General features: G+C 46.0%; 5 protein-coding genes and 2 non-coding genes across 8 annotated transcripts; 2 read left to right on the forward strand and 5 right to left on the reverse strand.

Annotated features, from left to right (window-relative positions):
* Positions 1-62: 62 nt before the first annotated feature.
* On the reverse strand, positions 63-2,992 carry LOC140220024 (3',5'-bisphosphate nucleotidase AHL). Its single transcript, XM_034721826.2, has 4 exons — positions 2,290-2,992; positions 1,128-1,812; positions 504-863; positions 63-424 (listed from the first exon to the last, which is right to left on the reverse strand). Exons 1-3 carry the CDS (start codon positions 2,696-2,698, stop codon positions 560-562), a joined length of 1,398 nt encoding a protein of 465 aa, XP_034577717.1. The 5' UTR covers positions 2,699-2,992; the 3' UTR covers positions 63-424; positions 504-559.
* A 681-nt stretch (positions 2,993-3,673) lies between these two features.
* Positions 3,674-3,833, reverse strand: LOC117841847 (U1 spliceosomal RNA). Its single transcript, XR_004637425.2, has one exon. It is a non-coding gene; the product is annotated as a U1 spliceosomal RNA (small nuclear RNA).
* A 957-nt stretch (positions 3,834-4,790) lies between these two features.
* Positions 4,791-7,227, forward strand: LOC117841460 (uncharacterized). Its single transcript, XM_034721848.2, has 6 exons — positions 4,791-5,237; positions 5,345-5,524; positions 5,978-6,059; positions 6,141-6,248; positions 6,461-6,619; positions 6,819-7,227. The coding sequence occupies exons 1-6, from the start codon at positions 4,980-4,982 to the stop codon at positions 7,025-7,027; spliced, it is 996 nt and encodes a 331-aa protein (XP_034577739.1). The 5' UTR covers positions 4,791-4,979; the 3' UTR covers positions 7,028-7,227.
* A 779-nt stretch (positions 7,228-8,006) lies between these two features.
* Positions 8,007-8,167, reverse strand: LOC117841812 (U1 spliceosomal RNA). The gene has a single exon (XR_004637393.1). It is a non-coding gene; the product is annotated as a U1 spliceosomal RNA (small nuclear RNA).
* A 732-nt stretch (positions 8,168-8,899) lies between these two features.
* LOC117841461 (uncharacterized) lies at positions 8,900-11,117 on the forward strand. The gene is made up of 6 exons (XM_034721849.2): positions 8,900-9,242; positions 9,322-9,501; positions 9,938-10,019; positions 10,100-10,207; positions 10,399-10,557; positions 10,763-11,117. The coding sequence occupies exons 1-6, from the start codon at positions 8,985-8,987 to the stop codon at positions 10,963-10,965; spliced, it is 990 nt and encodes a 329-aa protein (XP_034577740.1). The 5' UTR covers positions 8,900-8,984; the 3' UTR covers positions 10,966-11,117.
* An 815-nt stretch (positions 11,118-11,932) lies between these two features.
* LOC117841464 (uncharacterized) lies at positions 11,933-14,009 on the reverse strand. The gene is made up of 4 exons (XM_034721851.2): positions 13,574-14,009; positions 12,710-12,821; positions 12,584-12,634; positions 11,933-12,443 (listed from the first exon to the last, which is right to left on the reverse strand). Exons 1-4 carry the CDS (start codon positions 13,735-13,737, stop codon positions 12,360-12,362), a joined length of 411 nt encoding a protein of 136 aa, XP_034577742.1. The 5' UTR covers positions 13,738-14,009; the 3' UTR covers positions 11,933-12,359.
* Positions 14,010-14,157: 148 nt separating this feature from the next.
* On the reverse strand, positions 14,158-20,813 carry LOC117841459 (uncharacterized). 2 transcript variants are annotated; one of them, XM_034721846.2, is made up of 18 exons: positions 20,292-20,813; positions 19,984-20,193; positions 19,725-19,891; positions 19,449-19,626; positions 19,310-19,362; positions 19,047-19,190; positions 18,797-18,901; positions 18,267-18,392; positions 17,965-18,162; positions 17,542-17,648; positions 17,186-17,348; positions 16,654-16,761; positions 16,244-16,309; positions 16,011-16,104; positions 15,778-15,890; positions 15,470-15,540; positions 14,808-15,012; positions 14,158-14,693 (listed from the first exon to the last, which is right to left on the reverse strand). In XM_034721846.2, exons 1-18 carry the CDS (start codon positions 20,704-20,706, stop codon positions 14,280-14,282), a joined length of 2,937 nt encoding a protein of 978 aa, XP_034577737.1. In that variant the 5' UTR covers positions 20,707-20,813; the 3' UTR covers positions 14,158-14,279. The 2 variants fall into 2 exon arrangements, with proteins under 2 accessions (XP_034577737.1, XP_034577738.1); XM_034721847.2 differs by lacking the exon at positions 16,654-16,761 and having other exon boundaries at positions 20,292-20,811.
* Positions 20,814-20,823: the final 10 nt, after the last annotated feature.

A 20,823-nucleotide genomic window follows, 5' to 3' on the forward strand; every position in this document is an offset into this window, starting at 1 on the left:
CTTTCTGAAATGACTATGGAGCAGTAATTCATATGTAGGGACGATGTAACAAAACGAGGAACTGAAATGAAAACTGGCAGACATAACATCATCTGATGAATTAATCACAGGTTCAGACATTTGATTGTCAGCAAATGGTGCTGAGCAGGTACAGATATCTGTCTTAACCAATACGCCTACCACTTGACAGGCAGAAGTTAAAAGGAAACATATCAATTAGTAAAAGCATGCGCAGATGCTTTTCATCAACAAACTCCTATACAAAATTACATTCGCCATCGATGACCAAAGCCAGCAATTTGTCAATCTCAAGTGACGACTTGTTTATGAGCAGACAAGCTAATACTAACCTACATGCTGGCACTATTACCCCTCATAGTCATAACAATACAGAAATAAACATTTAGATGATTCTCCAAGCTACCTGTACAAGATATCAGAATGTAAGATAACAAAGTAAATTTGACCGGAGGGGTAAACAGCAATTATTTCTAAAGACTCACCTTTGCATGCTATGATCAACATGAGGTCATTTGCAGCAAAGATCTTACTGTTTTGATCATAGTGTTGATGAGTTCCAGCTTGCATCAACAGCATCTAAAATTGTCTGGTGAAGCAATTCCCCGGAACAAGCTATTATGCCTCTATCCAAACCTTCTAAGTAAACGCCCTTTGAGAAGTCCAACTGGCAGCCTCCAGCATCTGTGACCACTCCACCAGCCTCTTGAATGATAACCACCCCTGCAGCATGATCCCATATCTTCTCCTTATATCCAGCTCTTGCAAATTTCATGAATATCTCTGCATCACCTCGTGCTATTGCAGCATATTTCACCATGCTGTACACGCGTAGAGGTTGATTCCTGGAACCAAACCAAAAGGATATGAATAAAAAATATATCCAAAAAACAAAGTTGCAAGTTACTTGCTGCTAAAGATAAGCAAGCCCAACTACAGGAGTCACACTTTGGACAACATTTCATTCTGTTTAAAATGTAAAACCAGTATCCTATCTAATAAAAACCTTGTGGCAACTAGTGGATGCCATTTACAAATGTATGGATAAATTTTCAAGATGATGAAATAATATCAGAAATTTTACACAGAAAAAAAAAGTAAGAACTGACCTTAATCCTACACTTTGAGCAAGTCCTGCTGTAAAGGAATGGCTTGAGTTGGCTTTCTCAACAGGTTCACAGAATGTTGCTGAAACTGGATCACTGATGGATGATACTTGAATCTCCCTTGGGTGACGCCAGTCAAGCTTACCAAAGTCATGAACCAGTGGCTGCATCCAAGCTTGGCCACATCCTTTCTGAGCATACATCACACAACCCTTATGCCAAGATCCCAATGGAGGAGGCGCAACCTTAGAAATCAATCTGTAGTACTTTTGGTGATAATTGAGCCACTCCTTTTTCATTGGATAATTCGGGCACCCAAGGACACCAAGTATAACTTCTCCATCTTCAATCAAAGCTAGAGCAATAGCATATTGATCCCCTCGAACAAAACCAAGGGTGCCATCGACAGGATCAAGCACCCAAAATCTTCCTTTCGGACCTCCAGTAGAGCTGCATTTCCGTATGGCTTGAATAACATCATGAGCTCTGAGCTCTTTCTCTGGGGGTCTCAGTCCGTACTTTGGAGCTTCAATCAGGCAACCGTTGACAGCCTCAACAACGGATTCAAGCAAAGCCGCACCATCGCAACTAGATAGTGTCTCATCATCTTCTTCGGCGACAATCGATACGTTCTCATCTTGAAAGGAATTGGAAAGCAACCAGCTTACTATCGCTTGAACGCCCCAATCTGGCATGAAGGAGCACAACACAATTTCACTACTTGCAAACTACAAAGGAAGAAACTAATGCAACAAGGTATTGTTGTGTATGAGCTAGTATCCTGGAGCAATGAATTCTATTTCATTCTATTGATCCAACCAAGCAGTCCACGGGATAGTGTTGTAACTGGTTAACCAGTCCAGGTACTAATATCCAATCGTCCTGACGTCCTCATCAAATGTAGGCAACTGTGTTCCACGCAAATAATGCTACAGCCCAACAAAGGTCAATGACAAATTGATAACTAACTGGGCGACGTTCTATTTTATTGTTGGGAGTCGAGACCCAGGCAACCATCGTCTATCCCTTACCAGCATATTTTCAATTCTCAATTGCAGCGCAGTGTTAGCTTACCTAATCCTCATTGCTAATCGTGCGATAATGGAGTGAGTACTTGCAACCCAACGAAGGCAAGGGAAACTGATGGGTTAGCTGCAGTACGAACCTGCGACGGTGACGGGGGAGCGGTCGAGCTTGGAATGGACGCGGCCGCCGGCGTCGGCGCCGGGGCGGAGGAGCGAGTCCTGGACCCGCTGGCACAGGGTGCAGGCCACCTGCACGACCCGCACCGCCACCTCCATCTCCCTGGCGTAATCCCTCGCCCCGCCCCCGACGTCGCCGCGGCAGTCCCACAGCCACTCGCGCTCCGCCCCGACCTGGAGCTGCCCCGCGGCGCCGACGCCGAGAGAGGACGCCACCGCGGGAGCCGGCGACGGGGCGCATCGGAGGCGGGCCATCGGCGCCCCGTGGCAGCGGTGGCGGCGGCGCGCGCCCCACTCCGGCGCGGCGGCCGCCGGGAAGCCCCGCTGCGCGGACGCGGCGGCCGCCCAGCCGGTGAGGCGGAGGCTGCCCATCGCGACGGAATCCCGAGCCCGAGCGAAGCCGACCGGATTAACCCTCGCCTGTCGCCTTCGTCTGATCCAAATACTAGCGGGAATCTGAATGTTCCGAGATGCTTCGGCTCCCACCGCTTTTGTTAGCCGCCGGCGGCGCGCACGATTGCGAAGCAGCGCAGGGCCCCGGCCGTGAGTGGTGACGAAGTCCTCCTCCCCGTCATCCTCCTCTGCCGTGTCGGCGTGTTCCCACTCCCACCGGCGTTAATGGAGTAGAGTAGTAGGCCCGAACCGTATTTTTGCTGGATACGCACGATATTTTTGAGGAGAACGATACGCACGATATTTATTGGTGGATTACTCGATTTGGATATACAGCAAAGTATCCGAGATATTCGATCGTGGAAAACGACTCCAGTAAATCCAGTTCAGTCTCATCCCAAACGAAACGACTCTTGATGTGTAGTGTAGTGTCACCCTGTACGTGACACTGAAAGTTCCAATTCCATGATCAAATTCAACATTAGATGTAGCGGTTGCGTCTGTTCGCAAATTCACCATTAGATGCCAAATTCACCATTAGATGCAGAGGTTGCGTCTGTTCGCTTCAGATGCCAAATTCACCATTAGATGCAGAGGTTGCGTCTGTTCGCTTCAGATGCCAAATTCACCATTAGATGCAGAGGTTGCGTCTGTTCGCTTCAGCTTATAAGTTGGCTGAAAAGCTGAAATGGCTGATTTGTTGTGAGAAAAAAATACTGTTTTGTTTCGTTACTCGCGTAAGCTGATTTTGAGAGATTTGTTCACCCGTGAAATTGCTCATCATGCACTGCTGGCTTTGTTGAACTGAAAAGAGCCTATGCAGCTTGATGCCAAATTGTTGAACTGAAACAGACACAGCTTGTCATCCCGGTGCACGCGTTAAAACGACCAAAGTAAAATTTCCAAATCGCATAGACAAAAGACAGAGACTAAAGTTTAATTTGTTAGAATTGGCAGGGGCCGCGCGAACGCGTACCCCCTCTGCCACAAATTATGACATCCACCCTTCCACTTGGGGAGATGGTAGACCAGCGCACCCACCAAGTGCAATGTGGGCCACTGATCTAGGCCATGGGCCTTCTTGATCGCCCATCGACCCCGTCCAGGTAAGTATGGAGCAACGGTGGCCCAGGGCCTCCTTATGTAGGCAGGTCGCCCGTCCGCGGCTCGCTGGCTCGCCGAGGTGGGACTAAACAAACCCCTGCGCGCTCCTGAGAGAGAATCCCATCCAGACGGCACGATCCTTCAACCCAGGAGACAAGGCCGCAGTGCTCGATTGGGCCGACTAGCGAGACCAGTTTATGGGCCAAAACTTCACGCACGATTGGTGGGCTCGTTCCACCTCCAGGCCGATTTGAACTTGAAATTTTTTTATTAATCTGATTTGAACTCGAATTTAACCGCCAGTAAATGTCCCAATCGAACTTTGTTTCGCCTAGAAGGCTGGAACGTGCACTGCTCGGAGAGAATGAATGGTAATCTTTGAATAGTAGGAGGTGTAGTGTAATCCTTTCTCCGTTTTTTTTTTTTACTTTTCGATGAAAAGTCATCATGGCAACTTTTTAGTTGTAAGCTACATCATCCATGATCTCGCTAAGAATGAAATCTTGTGGTTCATCAAAGCAATTACAAGGATCTCTCAGCAGTATAAGTCGTAACTTAATCTCAACATGGTTCGTTCATGCTGAAACTACGGTGCCCACATGCCCATCTTCCGTGGCCTTAGAATTTTCGTCCCTTCCATGATGGGTCGGATTCATGGCATTGGCATTGGCATCTCAACTGCAAAGGTTGCAGTGTGGCTGGCAAGCGAAGCCATTTCGGTTGTGCTTGATTGCTTGTACTAAATGGAAATGGATGGTATGTTTCACTTGGATGGTTGGCCTGGATAAAAGGGTGTATAATGAATTCAATGCGATTGGTTGATGGTACGAAATGGTTCAAATTTGATCGTTCAAGTGCTGATGATATTCTTGCGTGAACTGCGATGGATGGACCAATAATCTCCCGTCCTCCATGTTTTAGGTGGACAAGCCTTGCTAGCCTATGCTCAGTCTCCATCACTTCTGCAAAGAAAACCGCAACGACAAACAGAAAAGACATTCGCCGGCCGAGATAAATCGAGTGAGCCCATCCCAATTCTGTAAATTAAGACCAAGAAATAAGCGTGGCAGTTGGGTGGAGTTATCGGAAGGGGGCAAGCAACTTCGTTGACAGTGAGCAAGCGGACGCGACGAGGACTGAGGAGGAGGGGAGGGAGATGAGGGCAGTGGTGATCGCGCGCCCCGGCGGGCCGGAGGTACTGGAGGCGCGGGAGGTGGAGGATCCCCCCGCGCCAGGCGAAGGTGAGGTGCTCCTCGAGGTCGCCGCCGCGGGCGTCAATCGCGCGGACACGGTCCAGCGGATGGGCCGGTACCCGCCGCCTGCCGGCGCGTCCCCTTACCCGGGGCTCGAGTGTTCCGGCACCATCCTCGCGCTCGGCCCCAACGTCCCCTCGCGGTGGGCCGTCGGAGACAAGGTGAAGCGCGAATCGACCGCGTGCCTGCTTCTACGGTGGATTGGGGTTTGCTTCTGCTGATGCTGCTGTTGTGACTGGTTTTGCGTCACTTTGCTGTTGCTTTGCAGGTCTGCGCGCTGCTTAGCGGTGGCGGGTACGCGGAGAAGGTGGTGGTGCCAGCGGGGCAGCTAATGCCGATACCGGAGGGAGTGTCTCTGACGGACGCAGCCGGATTGCCTGAGGTGTCCTGCACCGTCTGGTCAACCGTGTTCATGATCAGTCACCTCTCCCCCGGCGAATCATTCCTTGTAAGAACAACTCTCTTATTATATATCCTCCACGGCTGCGTCCAAGAGAACCTAGTAGCCACTAGCCAGTCGATACACATCCTCTAGGGAATGGATTGACAGCAGGATCCTTTGATCCCAATTTTGTATACATAAAACATCAGAAATGATATCTGTGTGTCGAGTATTTACTTGCTGGTTTAGAAATTGCATCCTATGAGACTGAGAATTGTAAAGCACGCCTAAAATAAAGGTACAACAACAACAGCCCAAGCAAGTTGGGCAGGCTAAATAATAATAAAGGTACTAAAAGAGCTACCGAATTCTTAACTACCACCTAATGGTCGGCTGGGTCTCTCTGCAATTGCTTAGCTGCCAGGAAATTGTGTGCACAATTGGTGTTCTTAATACAGAATTAAAGTGACTTTCTTTGTCTCTGTTTGTTCCTGATGAATGTGTTCTTCAATTTTGCAGATCCACGGAGGATCAAGTGGAATCGGTACTTTTGCTATACAGATTGCAAAGCACCTCGGAATTAAGGTTTTTGTCACTGCAGGTCTGTTCGTTGTAACGTAAATGATATTACAGCTAATTGCTCTTGGTAATGCCCCTACTAATTCTGTCTAACGTATTATAGGAAGCGAAGAAAAACTAGCAGCCTGCAAAGGTTTGGGTGCCGATGTATGCATAAACTACAAAACAGAAGACTTTGTTGACCGTGTCAAACAGGAAACCAATGGAAAGGGTATAACCTAGTACCAACTTAGTATTATCTATGGTCGTTTGTATTCTAGGCAAGGTCTGCATTGTCATACTATGACGCTGGTACCTGAATTCTGATAACACTCTTTCTAGCATTCTCCTTTGGATGAACTACTATTATTCATTATTATGTACGGAGACACCATCACCAAATTTACACGCTGTACATACTGTAATCTGAAAATTGTTTACCAGGTGTTGATGTCATTCTGGACAATATTGGAGGATCATATCTCCAGCGCAATCTGAACAGCTTAGGCGTTGATGGTAGACTCTTCATCATTGGCTTCCAAGGAGGCACTGTAGCTGAAGTAAACCTGCAAGCCGTTTTTGCACGGCGCTTGACTGTACAAGGTAATTTTGGTTGCTTAGGTCTATAATAGGCAATGCCAACCCTTCTAAATTTCAGTGTATGTGTTGTTCTGCCATTTCACTATTTGATATGTTTCGTCAATCTTTGGCTGTTGTCATTATAGGTGTATATGTTCCTGTAGGATTTCTAAATACTGTGTCCAATTTTAATGCTTCATTAAAATTTCATGATCTTGCGCAGCTGCTGGACTTCGCAGCAGAAGCCCTGCCAATAAAGCACAGATCGTCAGTGAGGTGGAAAAGAATGTGTGGCCCGCTGTCGCGGCTGGCAAGGTGAAGCCGGTGATTTACAAGACGTTCCCGTTATCTGAAGCGGCTGAGGCTCACAGATTGATGGAAGCTAGCACCCACATCGGCAAGATACTTCTGCTTCCAGGACTACATATGTAGTGTTTGTGCGCTCACTTTCGGACGAGGGAGTTTTGGGACATCTGCAACTTCTGTGACGACCTCCTTGTATCATGTACTGAGTGGCATGGCTTCTTATCTTGTAAATTGGATCCTTTCGTACGAGCAATTATCTTGTCAATTGGGTCTGTGAAGTGTTGATGACATTGTTCAGTAAACTTTGATGACAGTTTGCACAGCCACTCATAAAGTCGCTGCTAATCATTTCAAATGAAAAGTGCTGCTCACCGTCAGTAGCAAACAAACCATACGTCAAAAGAGATTTCCTCCCTTGGTGCCGAGCAATCCAAAAGTTTAAGTTTTTGAGCTTATCTGCAGAAGAAGCTGAGAAGTTGTTGTCATGTCATTAATCTTGGATAGTTTTCATTTTTTCAACGGAAGAGTGCATTGCCGCCTCAATGATTGAGTCTGCCTCTTCCACATCTCACTAGCCTGCAGCAGTGCAAACGATTTTAAGCGGGGCATGCACAGAGAGAGTTCAAAAATAATTAAGAAAATGAACGGAGAGTAAGCATAAGCAAAACAAGCATGATATAACGACGAAAAAGCTAGAATTTGGCAAACCCCCCGACCAAGTCTCCTGGTTGTACCAGTAAAAGAGCTTTAACCTGTAGCGAAAATTCTCACAAGTATACCCAATTGGCCACGGATAGTGTTTGAGGAGCATAGCCAATACAAGTTCATCTCGCACAGTTTTTCCTTCAAATTCTTTTGTCATATTCCATCCTCCAGATCCATTCCCCATGATGCTGCCAAATTCCCGGAGCTTGATAGGAACCTAAGTAAAATTCACAGTACAATTTGAGTCGCAAAGATCCCCCTTCCACTATCAGCAAGGACCTAACTCACATTCGTAAACTAGAAGAGGGACCAAAGTTCAAGTTGGTAAGAATTGGCGCTCTCAGAAAAGACCTAACTCAAACTAAACTAGCAAAGACCAAAATTTAATTTCTTAGAATTGGCGGGGGCCGCGCGAACGCGTACCCCCTCTGCCACAAATTATGACGTCCACTCTCCCACTTGGGGAGATGGTAGACCAGCGCACCCACCAAGTGCAATGTGGGCCACTGATCTAGGCCATGGGCCTTCTTGATCGCCCATCGACCTCGTCCAGGTAAGTATGGAGCAACGGAGGCCCAGGGCCTCCTTATGCAGCCAGCTCTCCCGTCTGCGGCTCGCTGGCTCGCCGAGGTGGGACTAAACCCCGCGCTCCTCGGTGGGAAACCACGAGCCGTGCTGCCGTTGGATCCCGCACGGACGGCTCAGACTCGGAGTCTTCATGCGGTGCTGCTCTTGATCGCCTAGGTGCAGCTGGGCCGCAGCGCTTGTTTGGGCCGGCAGGGGAGACCAGTACATGGGCCAAACCTGGTATACTTTAAGTGACTCGTTTGCCTCCCAGGTCGATTTGAAGTTTTGAACTCGTCGTACGACTAGTCTGATTTGAACTCGAGAGTACAACACGAGTATATTCTCGTTACGATTTTTTTTGAGAAAATTAATGAAATTGTTATATGGAATTTCTTAGATAAAGGCTCTTCCTCCATGACATCTTGGTTCGTTCTGGTTCAAGAGATGGTGATCAACTGCCTACCGTCGTCGTATCTTGTCTGGCACTGAAATTCCTTCCGCGTCCCCATTTTCATTTTGTTCGGGTGTTATGGCTTTTTTTGTTTTTTGAGAGCAGCAGGGTGTTATGGCTGTAAGCCTGTAACACGATACTAGTTGGTACCCAAACTTCTTGGGCCGGGCCAAATCGAGCGGCTCATTCCATTCAGTCGACCCGCAGGCAGGACTTGGCCCACAGACAAATTGGCCAGGTCCAAAAGCAGAGTCCGTAGGCTTGAACGTACTGCAGTTTCCAGTGGAGTATCGAAAGGACCAAGCAGCTGCAGCGGGCAAGCGGACGCGTGGGGGTGAGGCGGCCGGAGGGAGGAAGAAGATGAGGGCGGTGGTGATCACGCGCGGCGGCGGGCCGGAGGTGCTAGAGGCCCAGGAGGTGGAGGACCCCGCGCCGCTGGGAGAAGGCGAGGTCCTCCTCCAGGTCGCCGCCGCGGGCGTCAACCGCGCCGACACGCTCCAGCGCCACGGCCGCCACCCGCCGCCCGCTGGCGCGTCCCCGTATCCGGGGCTCGAGTGCTCCGGCACCATCCTCGCGCTCGGGCCCAACGTGCCCTCGCGATGGTCCGTCGGCGACAAGGTGAGGTGAATCAGCTGCTTTGCTCCAGTGGCAAATTGAGATTTGGCTTCTTCTGTTGCAATTTGCTGTTTCCTCGCAGGTGTGCGCGTTGCTAAGCGGCGGCGGGTACGCGGAGAAAGTGGTGGTGCCGGCGGGGCAGCTGCTGCCCGTGCCGGAGGGGGTGTCGTTAACGGACGCAGCCGGCTTGCCGGAGGTGGCCTGCACCGTCTGGTCGACCGTCTTCATGACCAGCCATCTCTCACCCGGTGAATCGTTCCTGGTAAGAAAAGGCTCCCTTTCCTTCTCCAGAGCTACATCCAAGAGAACACAGTAGTCAGTCGATATGCATCCTCTAGGGAATTGGATGACATCAGGATTCTTTGATCCCGATATTATATACATAAATCAATAAACATCAGAAATTGCATGCCTTAGCCTTAAGACTGGCAATAAAAAACAACACCTAAAATAAAGGTACAAGAACAACGACGACAAAGGCTTCTTAGTCCCAATCCTAAACCAAGTTGGTTAGGCTAAATAAAGGTACTAAAAGAGGTGCCAGGTTCTTCACTGGCACCTAATCAGCTCCAGAGTCACTCGGCAATTACTTAACTGTCTTGGAAATGGTGCCCACAATTGTTCTTCTTTGCACAGGATTAAAGCGAATCTCTTTGTCTCTGTTTGTTCCTGATGACTGTGCACCTTCAATTTTGTAGATCCATGGAGGATCAAGTGGAATTGGTACTTTTGCTATACAGATTGCAAAGCACCTCGGAATTAAGGTTTTTGTGACTGCAGGTTTGTTCACTGTAATGGAAATGGTATTATAGTCTAATTTTATCAGTAATATCCCTACTAATTCCATGAGAATGTTATAGGAAGCGAAGAAAAACTAGCAGCTTGCAAAGGTTTGGGTGCTGATGTATGCATAAACTACAAAACTGAAGACTTTGTTGAACGTGTTAAACAGGAAACCAACGGAAAGGGTATAACCTGCCACCTTATTATCTCTCGTCAAACTGTTCGCATGGTCTGCGTTGTCATACTACCTGAATGCGGATCTCATTCTTTGTAGCATTTCTCCTTGGAAGAGCTACCCCTGTTCATTTCTTGTACCAAGGCATTATCGTTAAATTTACATGTTTTACAGATTGTGATCTGAAAATCTCTTTACCAGGTGTTGATGTCATTCTGGACAATATTGGAGGATTGTATCTCCAGCGCAACCTGAATAGCTTAGGTGTTGATGGTAGACTTTTCATCATTGGCTTCCAAGGAGGCGCTGCAGCTGAAGTGAACCTGCAACCTGTTCTTGCACGGCGCTTGACCATTCAAGGTATTTTTTGTCAGTTGCGTAGATCTACAGGCAATGACAACCCTTCTATATTTCAGTGATGCTCTGTACATGTTGTTATGCCATTTCACTATTTGATACGTTTTGTCAGTTTGGCTGTTCCCTTCATATGTGTATATGCGCTTGTAGGCTTCCTAAATGCTGTGTTCTATTTTGGCTCTTGATCAACTATCAAAATATTGTGCAGCTGCCGGACTGCGTGGTAGAAGCCCTGCCAATAAAGCTCAGATCGTCAGCGAGGTGGAAAAGAATGTGTGGCCTGCGGTCGCCGCTCCCGCTGGCAAGGTAAAGCCTGTGATTTACAAGACGTTCCCGTTATCTGAAGCAGCTGAGGCGCACAGGTTGATGGAAACTAGCACCCACATTGGCAAGATACTGCTGCTCCCTTGACTGCGTGTGTAGTGTTTGAACGACCTCTTTGTATGTACTAGCGTGGCATGCCGTTTTGTCTTGTAAATTCGAACCTTGAAGTGCTTAACTGCTTACGACACTTTTCTGTGAACTGTAATGCAATAAAATCTGGCGCATGGTCGTTTTTTCCCCTTCTTTTTTGAAAAACTGGCGCGTGGTCTTGTATCATGCCGTTACACCTGAAGCCAGTGTGTCACCAGTGCAATTCTTTAGACCCCAGCCGATCTGGGCAATGCTCCTGATCTTCAGCATTCGAATGGCTGAAATCACACCATCCGAGTGCTGCAAAGTTTGGCGCTCAAATGTGCTGTTTTTCTTCATCGTGACTAGGGATGTCAATAGGTACCCACCACCGGTTTACCTGTGGGTAAAAACCCTATGGGTATGGGGATTTTTCTCCCCCAACGGGTGTCTTAGTGGGTGATTCCTTCACCCATTGAGTGTAGTGGGTGTGGGTGCATTCTTGCATCCCGTACCCGCCACCCGTTGGGGACCTATTTACATATGATACTTAAAATTATTTCTAATATATATCATATAGTTGAAGAGATGAGAGACTTCATTTGCATGTGACATAGTTAAAACTAGTATTATTATCTTATATTATTATTGTATTACTAAAATTATTGATAAAATGGTGATTTAATGTTGCTTTCACAATTACAATTATATTGAAGCAGGTACGTGTCACCTGCTAGGTACCCGTTCCCCGATGGGTGTGGGGGAATTTAAGACCCAAGGTGGATGGTAGGTGTGGGGTGTTTTGTTGTAATGGGTGTAGGTTTGGGGAGGCATTACCCGACAGGTATGTACCTGTTGCTATCCCCAATCGCTACACACAACTTGTGCCCAAAAAAAAAAAGAAAAAGAAACGAAAACGTGGGGGTGGAGGGGGATAAAAACCGTGGGCAATTTAAGCGACAGCGTGAGGTAAGGCAGCTTCATGTGCTGTAATCCAATTGGCACCCTTTTTTAGATAAGCATTAACAAAGTTTTTGCCAATAAGCGTGTCCTGGTTTTGTACCTTGGCACTAATTTTTTGCTCCCTTAATACACTGTATTTACAGGTAGAGAGTGCCAATCCAAAATTACTAAAAACTTGAAATCCTTAATGAAATAAGGAGCTAACCGCCATATCATAGGTTGTGCCTACGGTATTCTGCATTGCTACTCATGGGCGGGCAACCGATCACTTCCGATGAAGTATGAAGTTCACCATCAGTAGTAAACGTACCAACTACTATGGCAGCCATTTCTTCAATTCATCTATTCCAATTCCCAGACCTCAATCTAGCTTTCCTCCCTCTGGTGCTGAACAAACAAAAAGCTTTGAGCTAATCAACCAAATAAGTTGAAAAAACCCTGCCACATCCTTAATCTTGCATGGTTTTCAATGGAATAGTGCAATTGCACTTCTGCTTCAGTGATTCAGTCTGCCGCTTCCACATCTCATTATCCTGAAGCAATGAAAATGATTAAATGGGGTGTGCACATAGAGTGTGGAGAGGAAGCACAGGTGAAAATTGAAAGGTGGCACAGGGTTAAAGGGCATGGCATAATAGAGATAAAAGGGATACAATTTGACCTAAAAATCTACCTTTTGCAACAACTCAAGACGCCTGGCTGTACCAGCCAATGTGGCCTTAACCTGTGAAGAGAATTCTCACATGAGCATTGCGGGAGTGTCTGAGGAGCATAGCTACATACAAATATCTAGCAATACCTTTGAAAGTTCATCTTGCAGCTGCCTGGTTTTCTCAAATTCTTTGTCATATTTCATTCTCCATTCGGCAGATTCATCCATTGCTTCTAGGTTTGCTTGTTCAAATTGCCTCCTGAGGGTTGATGCAGCAAAATAAACAAACAAATAAATAAATGTACAAAAAATGCATAAGAAAAGATGCGAAGCAGAAGCTTAAGTTAACATAAACCAGCAAAAGATAATTGCTCATTGTTGCTCTTTTCGAAAGCTAAAGACATGAATGGTAGCCATGAAAATGCTCATATAATAAAGAAGTTGCTAGGTGTGGAAGAACAAGATCACACCTGGCTTAACTTCACCACAAATAAGCCATTGATTGAGGAGAATGGACCGCGTAAACAGGGCTGCACAACCTAATCTATGTGTATCCAATTTCTTTTCTCTGCTAAGAAGCAGAGCAGTCAACTCCATCCATCAGTTGATCCCAAGTTCAGACATCGAAGGAAACAAAAATACTTGCTAGCACCCAACAGTTCGTTTTTGTTTCCTCTAATGTCTGGATTTGGTTGTGTCAATTGCCTGAATTGTTCACCAAGAGGAGGTTGTTGGGTTTAATCAGTTTTTGGGAGCCCGTCTCAATCCATGACTTCCTAAAGCCCATGAATAGGACACAACTCTACTGAAACTACCGACGCATTCTACGACGAAGGCGTTAGGAACTCAACACATGGATCAATTTATCCACCAATCACCGGTGATCAGAAGTTTGAACAAAGATGATTTGATTCCTTCCTTTTATGTTGAGGACCGAATAAGATTTAACAAATCTGGACTAGCCGTGGAGGAAAAAAACAAAAGGAAGGCGAAGAGGATTTAGGGGCGAACCGGAGCTCCTCGCGGTCGTCGGCGGTGAAGGAGGGGTCGCTGGACTGGCGAGCCCAGATGCGGAAGTAGACGGCGGTGCCCATGAGCAGCGCCAGAGCGAACGCCACCATCAGGGCCTGCCGCTCCTGCCGCCGCCCCGACCCTCCTCCTCGTCCCCCCACCATCCTCCGCCTGTTTCTCCCTCCTCTGCCCTCTGTCCTGAAACTCTGTTCAGCTTTCAGAATTCAGATCCAGCTCGACGGAGTCGAGCACAAACATGAAGCAATTGCCTATTTGCCTCGCCCTTTCCCGGTACGATGGGCCCATATTTTGGCCCAAATAGCCCACTTTGTCGTCGAATTCAGCCTTCGAGCTCAGTGTTCGTGCACTGAGCTGAACCATTTTTGAGCCGGGTAAGCCTGGGCGTCAGCTGTTCAATTACAGCTTACAGCTCGATTACCGCTGTGCATAAACAAGGGAATGCTATTTTACCGAACCCAATGTTACGATCTTTTGTTCAGAGTCATTCTTCCGTTCTCCCACGAAAGCAGGTTTCAAGTTTCAACTGCAGCTAAATGAAGAACAACTCGTAGAAGAGAAGAATGTAAGAAACCTGCTAGGAACACGCCACAGAATTACTGGTTGATCCTGTAACGTTTATATACAGGGGCACGGTACATGAGCGACCAATAGCCATCATTTATGTTCGCGGCCTGGTCGCTGCGCTTTACAGGGTCTGAATCTGAACCTGCCGCGGCGGAGGTACAGGCGTCGGCGGCGTCGGCAAGTATTTCTCCGACAGGAACACCATGAAACGGTGCAGGCCGACCGCAGCAGATGTGACCAAGATGACGAACATGTTCCAGCTCACCCTGACCATCAGGACGGGCTCCTCTCGTAACTCTCTCACGAACTTGGAGAATATGACCTGCATCCTGCGGTCTCTTACCACAGCCTGGAGCGCCACCATGGTTGATGATTCTTCGGACAGCACCAGATGGCCATCGTTCTCTGCAACTCGTTTCAAGCCTGTGACATTCAACATCCACTGGCACACCACATCCGCAATAACCTTACTAAGGAGCACCCGGAACATCAGTGCGTCTCTGGAGATCAGATCACGGGCAAGAGATTTTGCATTCTGCACAACGGGACACAGGATGAGCTCAGAACTTGATCATTCTGAAAAGTAAGCCATGAGAGCTGGTTGACATAAGTAGAGCGAGGAGTGTGGAGATAAAATGTGATACAATACCGCTGTCATAATAAGTCTTCTAATCACAGCGCTGTCCTTTGATAATAAAAGCCTCACACACAGGTTTGCAGTATGCAATGCCCTCTCTGGTGTAGCTGTAGCACGATCAAGTGAAAATGAACCACTGATCTCTACAAGCCTATCCACATTCACATCCTTTGTGTCAGGCACAGGCAAAGCTCCACCGATATATTTGAAGTTGCTCCTTCACATATGAAAATGACATCAGCAGGTGTATAAGATTTAGCAAAAACTGACTGCTTACTGCTCAGGTAATTATTGGCACATGCATATCATATTTTTGAGCAACTAAATAAACTAAGCATCTACAATCTTTCATGCATTTTTGTTGCTTCTATTTTCTGGAGTCTGAAGCTGATACAGGGTTGTGTGCACATATACAACTGATAAACCAAGCAAACTGTGCTCCAACTTAATAATATTAAATAGGGTAAATCAGGTTTTTTATAATAAAAAAGGCTGAAGTGATACATAAATATTCAAGCAACATATTTTTTTATTCTTTAGTCCAGTCAATTAAGAATCGACACTTAACTAACAAGAAGATATCACTATCTAAATAATTCAAGAGAGCCCTGAAAGGAGCCCACATTAAAATGAACCGATCCAATTTACTAAACAATAAGAACCATGAAACAAACCTTGCTGAAGCCGATTTTAGAAATGCGGAAATCTTCTGCCATTGGAACTCTTTCTTTTTGTTGAAAATTGCCTGTGTAAGAAAACTGATTGGTGTTAGTTATCACATTAATGCAGTCTCATACTCTCATCCACCTTAAATACAAAATGCAGCCTAATCCATGAGCGAGCAGCATAATATGGTTATATTGGTCCAACTTTGGGATTGAAGACAAATAAGGCCCCAATGGCGGACCTAGTACAATACCTACCTCAGAGGCTAGTTCTACAATCTACACACACCGTTCTAAATTGAGATAATGAATGATACCTGGTTCAAGAGTCTCCTCGTCGCAAGTGAATTATTGGAAAGAAGCTTCCGAACAACATACGGGTATGCTGCTTGAAATGTTTTGAAAGTCTCATCCGCTGCCACGGCCAGTCCTATCAATAGGAAAGAAAGAAAAAACTCTGAAAACAGTCACCATTAAAACAGAAATCTTTGAATAAAAAAAACAAATGGTGAACCAGTTTGGTATCTCAATTTCAATTGAACAAGCTAACCTTCCAAAGAAGCAAGTGACCGGAGAACCAGTGTGTAGTAAGGCGGCATACGGAAGTGATATTTAAATGCCACAGACCAGATTTTTCCAAGCACCTAAAAGATGTATGTAAGCACAAAAGCAATGTGAAAAAAATGTCATTAGCTATGCCACTTAGTTTGAGATAAAAGACAGGTACGGAGATTATCAAACCACCGCACTGAATTGAACCTACAAATAGAGTTAACTACACACCTTACTAAACTTGATTTCTGGAATTCCTTCTTCAAAGGTTACCTCACCCAATGCGTCCTCCAACTCCTAATACACGGAAGGCACACTAATTACAAACAGTAAAAAAACGAATAGCATATACTGTACTAAAGACAGCACTATGTATTCTTAGTTTTCCCAAATAGCCCAAGCTACCCATACTATACTATTAAGTAAAAGAACTTTCACTAAACAATGGGCCAAAGCACATTATCAACATGGGATATTAGGCAATGAATTAACTCCTCTCTATCCAACAGGAGAAGAGGAAGCATGCAGAATAGCAGATAGATGCGGGAGTCAATCAATACCACAATCTTTTGGCAAAAATAATATTTTGCGTATAACATTAGATAATGGTCCAAAAAAGCATCAAGCATGAAGGAATTGACCTTTAGTAACCATGTGTATTTGACAATATACTCCACAATAAAGAACTCCGGATCTACCATTGCCAACTGCATTTCTTCACCAGAAAGATTCTTAAAGTTTGAATAATCCTACCACATGCCACAGAATAAGTCCATGTTTAGCAAAATATACCACATGAAACTTGTTGTGACACTGGCACGAGGGTTCAAGGCCTATAAGTCACTGAGAGGATTCAAGGCCTATAAGTCACTGAGACATCAGTGGGCACATGGTAGACCAATGAACTTTTTCAGTGGCTATAGGTTCTACATGAAGTCCAAGAATGCAAATGGACACTGATTAAATACTTATGTTCCTCATTCTATTTACTTTCTGTCTTACGTTTAATCGTTTAGTTTCAGACAGATATAAACATCGGACCATGTAAGTGGCAATTCCAAGGAACTGAAAGCATAAAGTATATGATGCCACTCAATACAGAGAGTGGGACCAATCACTGAAAGCACCTAAAAAATAAAACATATGTGGTATAGCTGCAGTTTGATGATTTACCATTGTCACACGACGCAGATTGGTGTTTGGTGGAACTACATCCATTTCAGTCAAATCATAGACAAGGGAAGACCAATCTCCATTTACTATGTGTATGATGCTTGCAAGCATAGCACGCTGATGTTTCCTCTCCATCATGCAAAGCAAACCAAAATCAAGAAACCTGATATATTTAGGAAGATGTTGTCAATAGTTCCAGAAGTATTTTTTTCATACAAGCATCATGTCAAGTTGTCAACTACAAACCCACAAAGGAGTTAAAACATCTCATAAAACACGAAATGTGAGTGAAGGAAAACTTGAAAAGCGGCAATGTAAATGTTCAGCAAGTGAACCTATGTTGTAGTAGAGCTTACCCAACACGACCTTCAGGAGTATAACGCAAGTTGCCAGGATGAGGATCAGCATGCAATAAGCCTGTCTCAAGAAGCTGCACTAGTGATGCCTCGACACCTTTATTGACCTTATGAGTAATTAACAAGATGTTAAACATATTGGGCAGCAAGCTCAAATTGATCTTTTGAAATGTACTAATCATTGGCATGTTATGCTACCACTGATAAAGAAAATCCTCTCAAGATTCAAGAGATAAATGTTTTTCAGTGCCGTGATTTTGAAATAAGTGCAAGATGGTACACGGCTACTGAACTACCTAAGTTATGCTGTTAAATGATAGAGAAGTTCTTCCCATGAAACAACTTAAATTCCAAATGATTTCCAAATTCCAAGAGGAAGCACTGGTTGATTGATAATAATTTATCAAAATTATTAGTAAGTACCAGGTCAAGAAGGCGAGATTTTGCTTCCAACTTCTGCTTTTCTGAAGCTTCAGGAACTTTTTCAGAAACTCCTTTAGTCAAAGAAAGCAACTCCTTGGGGTTCTCACCAGCCACCCACTCCATTGTTAAAACCCTCTTTCTAGTAAGTTGTTTAAGAACCTTAGGAACTAGCATAAAAGGATACCTAGAATGAACCTCCTGCAAGAGTAGAAATTATTAGCTAAAACACCAAGCCAAAGTAGAACAGGAGTACAGGACATATGCTAGCAGAAAGCATGGGTAGGAGACGAGCAAAGAAGCACCAGAAATTTGGTAGCGTTAGCAGCTTCAATATTGTAGTCCAACTCGCCAACGAAACCTCTACCCAACTCATCAGCATAGAGAGAAATATTACTTCTTCGGTTGGCTACCTTCCGTATGAAAGCAAGCTGAAATAAATTATAGAAAATAAACAACCGAATAGAAAAGCATCACATGGATTAGACTAAAGCAATGGTACATGTTGCAATGCTACAGTCACTAGTACACTGAACTGATAGCTAAAGCAAGTTCACGAACAGGGAAGCTAGATGCAGCATTTTTAGGGTGAGAGAAAGGGTATCCATAACGAAAGAACCTTATGTCTAGTTTTCAGTGGACAGTTTCTAATCTTTGAAAAAGGTACATGTCGTTGTTACTAACAAATCCCATGAAGAGGGCCATGCAAACAAATAAAATCACAGATAATGATCAGGGCCAGCTGATGAGCAAACATTTAAAGCGTGTCATAGGACAACAAAAATCCCTGGATGACTGAAAAGCAAAACTATATGTTAGATGGAAATATACAGACCCCAAGACGTAGAATATAGATGTCTCTCAGCACAGAAGGTAGAAGGTTTGGCCGCTGAACCTTTATGGCCACTAGAGCACCATCAACTGTCCGACCCTGGTAAACCTGAAGTAAAATTATAAGAGTTTCTTGAGTCTAACAGTACAAATTGAAAATTACGATGCAGAAAAACAAATAAGAATACATCATAAATGCCAAATAACTTGCTCTAACATAGCACAAGCACAAAGGAAGCACGTGAAGATGTTACCTGTCCAAAGGAAGCAGCAGCTACAGGCTCATCCGAAATGTAACTGAAAATATGTGACACAGGGCACTCAAATTCTCCCTCAATAATCTTCATCGCATCCTCTCTTGGGAAAGGAGGAACTCTTTCATGCAATTCAGCGAGGGCCTAAAATTGAGTAGCAACAGATCAGTTAATTTATAGAGAAAGAATACAAGGACCACTAAAATGTCAAGCGAGAGCTGATGAAGCAACAAAAATGCAGAACAAGGAGAAATTTACCTAACCTCACAAAACTCTGAACCTATGATATCCGGTCTTGTAGAAAGGGATTGTCCAACTGCATATATGAGAAAGGACATGTGTCAAAAGCTTTCCAAGCCATGTTGCTACCATCTTGTAAGCTGTTAAGCATGACTATCCGACCTTTAACAAAAGTAGGTCCAAGGTCAAGAAACATCTCCTTGAGAAGTTGGCCGACCATGTATTGAGAAGCATCGAAGCCATTGCTGCTGTTGCCACTGCTATAGGTAGCTTCTGCGGTTAACTGAGATCTTTTAGAAATTTGCATCTTTACCACAGCTGAGACAAATGCGAAGAGTATCTGCGGCAAAGATTGACAGTCAACTGACCTGTCAGCTACAACAATTAGAAGAAAGTAGAGGTTAATAAAAACATTGAGGGAGCTTAATCATAGTTAACCTGAATGGTGCGAAATGCGAGGACGTGCGGACGCGAAGCGAAGTACTGAGCAAGGAGGTCGGGATCGTAATGCTGGGGAAGCGGGGTGGTGAGAATGGTGGAATAGTAGTTGATGTACGTCTTGAGGGCTTCAAGATCGGCCATCATCAACTCCATACAGGATAAACCTATCGTAACGCTTAGAAAATTATCCAATGCTGGGAATAAAGTAGCTCAATGAATACCAAATCTAGAGCTCTCGCTGCATTGTGCTACAAACCTGGAGGGTAGGACGGTGGAGGGAAGGCCGGGGGTTGAAGTATCTGCTGCTGCTCTTTCTGCTGTTCCTGAGGTTTGGGTTTAGGTTGTTGTTGAGATTTTGACTGTTCCTTGCTTCGGAGGAATCGCTGCGCGAGAGAGTGTCTAGCGCTGCCGGCGTACACCTTGAGGGCTTGGAAGTCCGCCGCCATTAGCTCCACGCACGACAACCCTACCAAAATCGGGAGAAATGCGGTCATCAGCAGGGGCAGGGCGATGTGCGCGCAATGGATTCAAATTGAGATGCGCTCTCGTCGCGGGGTGAGGAACCTGGCGGGTACGCGGGAGGCGGGAAGGCTGGAGCTTCACGAGGCAGTTCCTCCACCTCCACCTCCTCCTCCTGCAGCATCTGCTGTTGCTGCGCAGGCTTGGGCACAGGTTTCGGCTGCTTCTGCTTCTTCTCGAGGAAGCGGAGCCAGAAGACGTCGCGGAGCGGGGCGCCGGCGGTGGCCTGGAAGAACTCGCCGTCGCGGCGGAGCACGCCCAGCACCTGGTCCAGCGCGCCGCCCCCGCCCCCGCCTCCTCTCCCCCCATTGCCGCCCGACTGCCGCGGCTGGCGCGGCAAGCTGGGCTTGTTCCCGCCCCACCACGACCGCTGCGGCTGCGGCGCCCACTTCTCCTTCCCGCCGCCGGCGCCACTCACGGCGCAGATGTGCAGCGCGGGCGGCCGCAGCAGCGTCGCCATCGCATCGAGCTTCTAGTTCTAGGTGAGAAGCCGGGGAGGACAGCGAGGGCTCGGACAAGACCACTGGCCCAACGCCGCGCACGTCATCGGGTCACCGCCGCGTCCACGAACGGCAAA

Source organism: Setaria viridis, chromosome 1, assembly GCF_005286985.2.
Source record: "Setaria viridis chromosome 1, Setaria_viridis_v4.0, whole genome shotgun sequence".
Classification (NCBI taxonomy): Eukaryota; Viridiplantae; Streptophyta; class Magnoliopsida; order Poales; family Poaceae; genus Setaria; species Setaria viridis.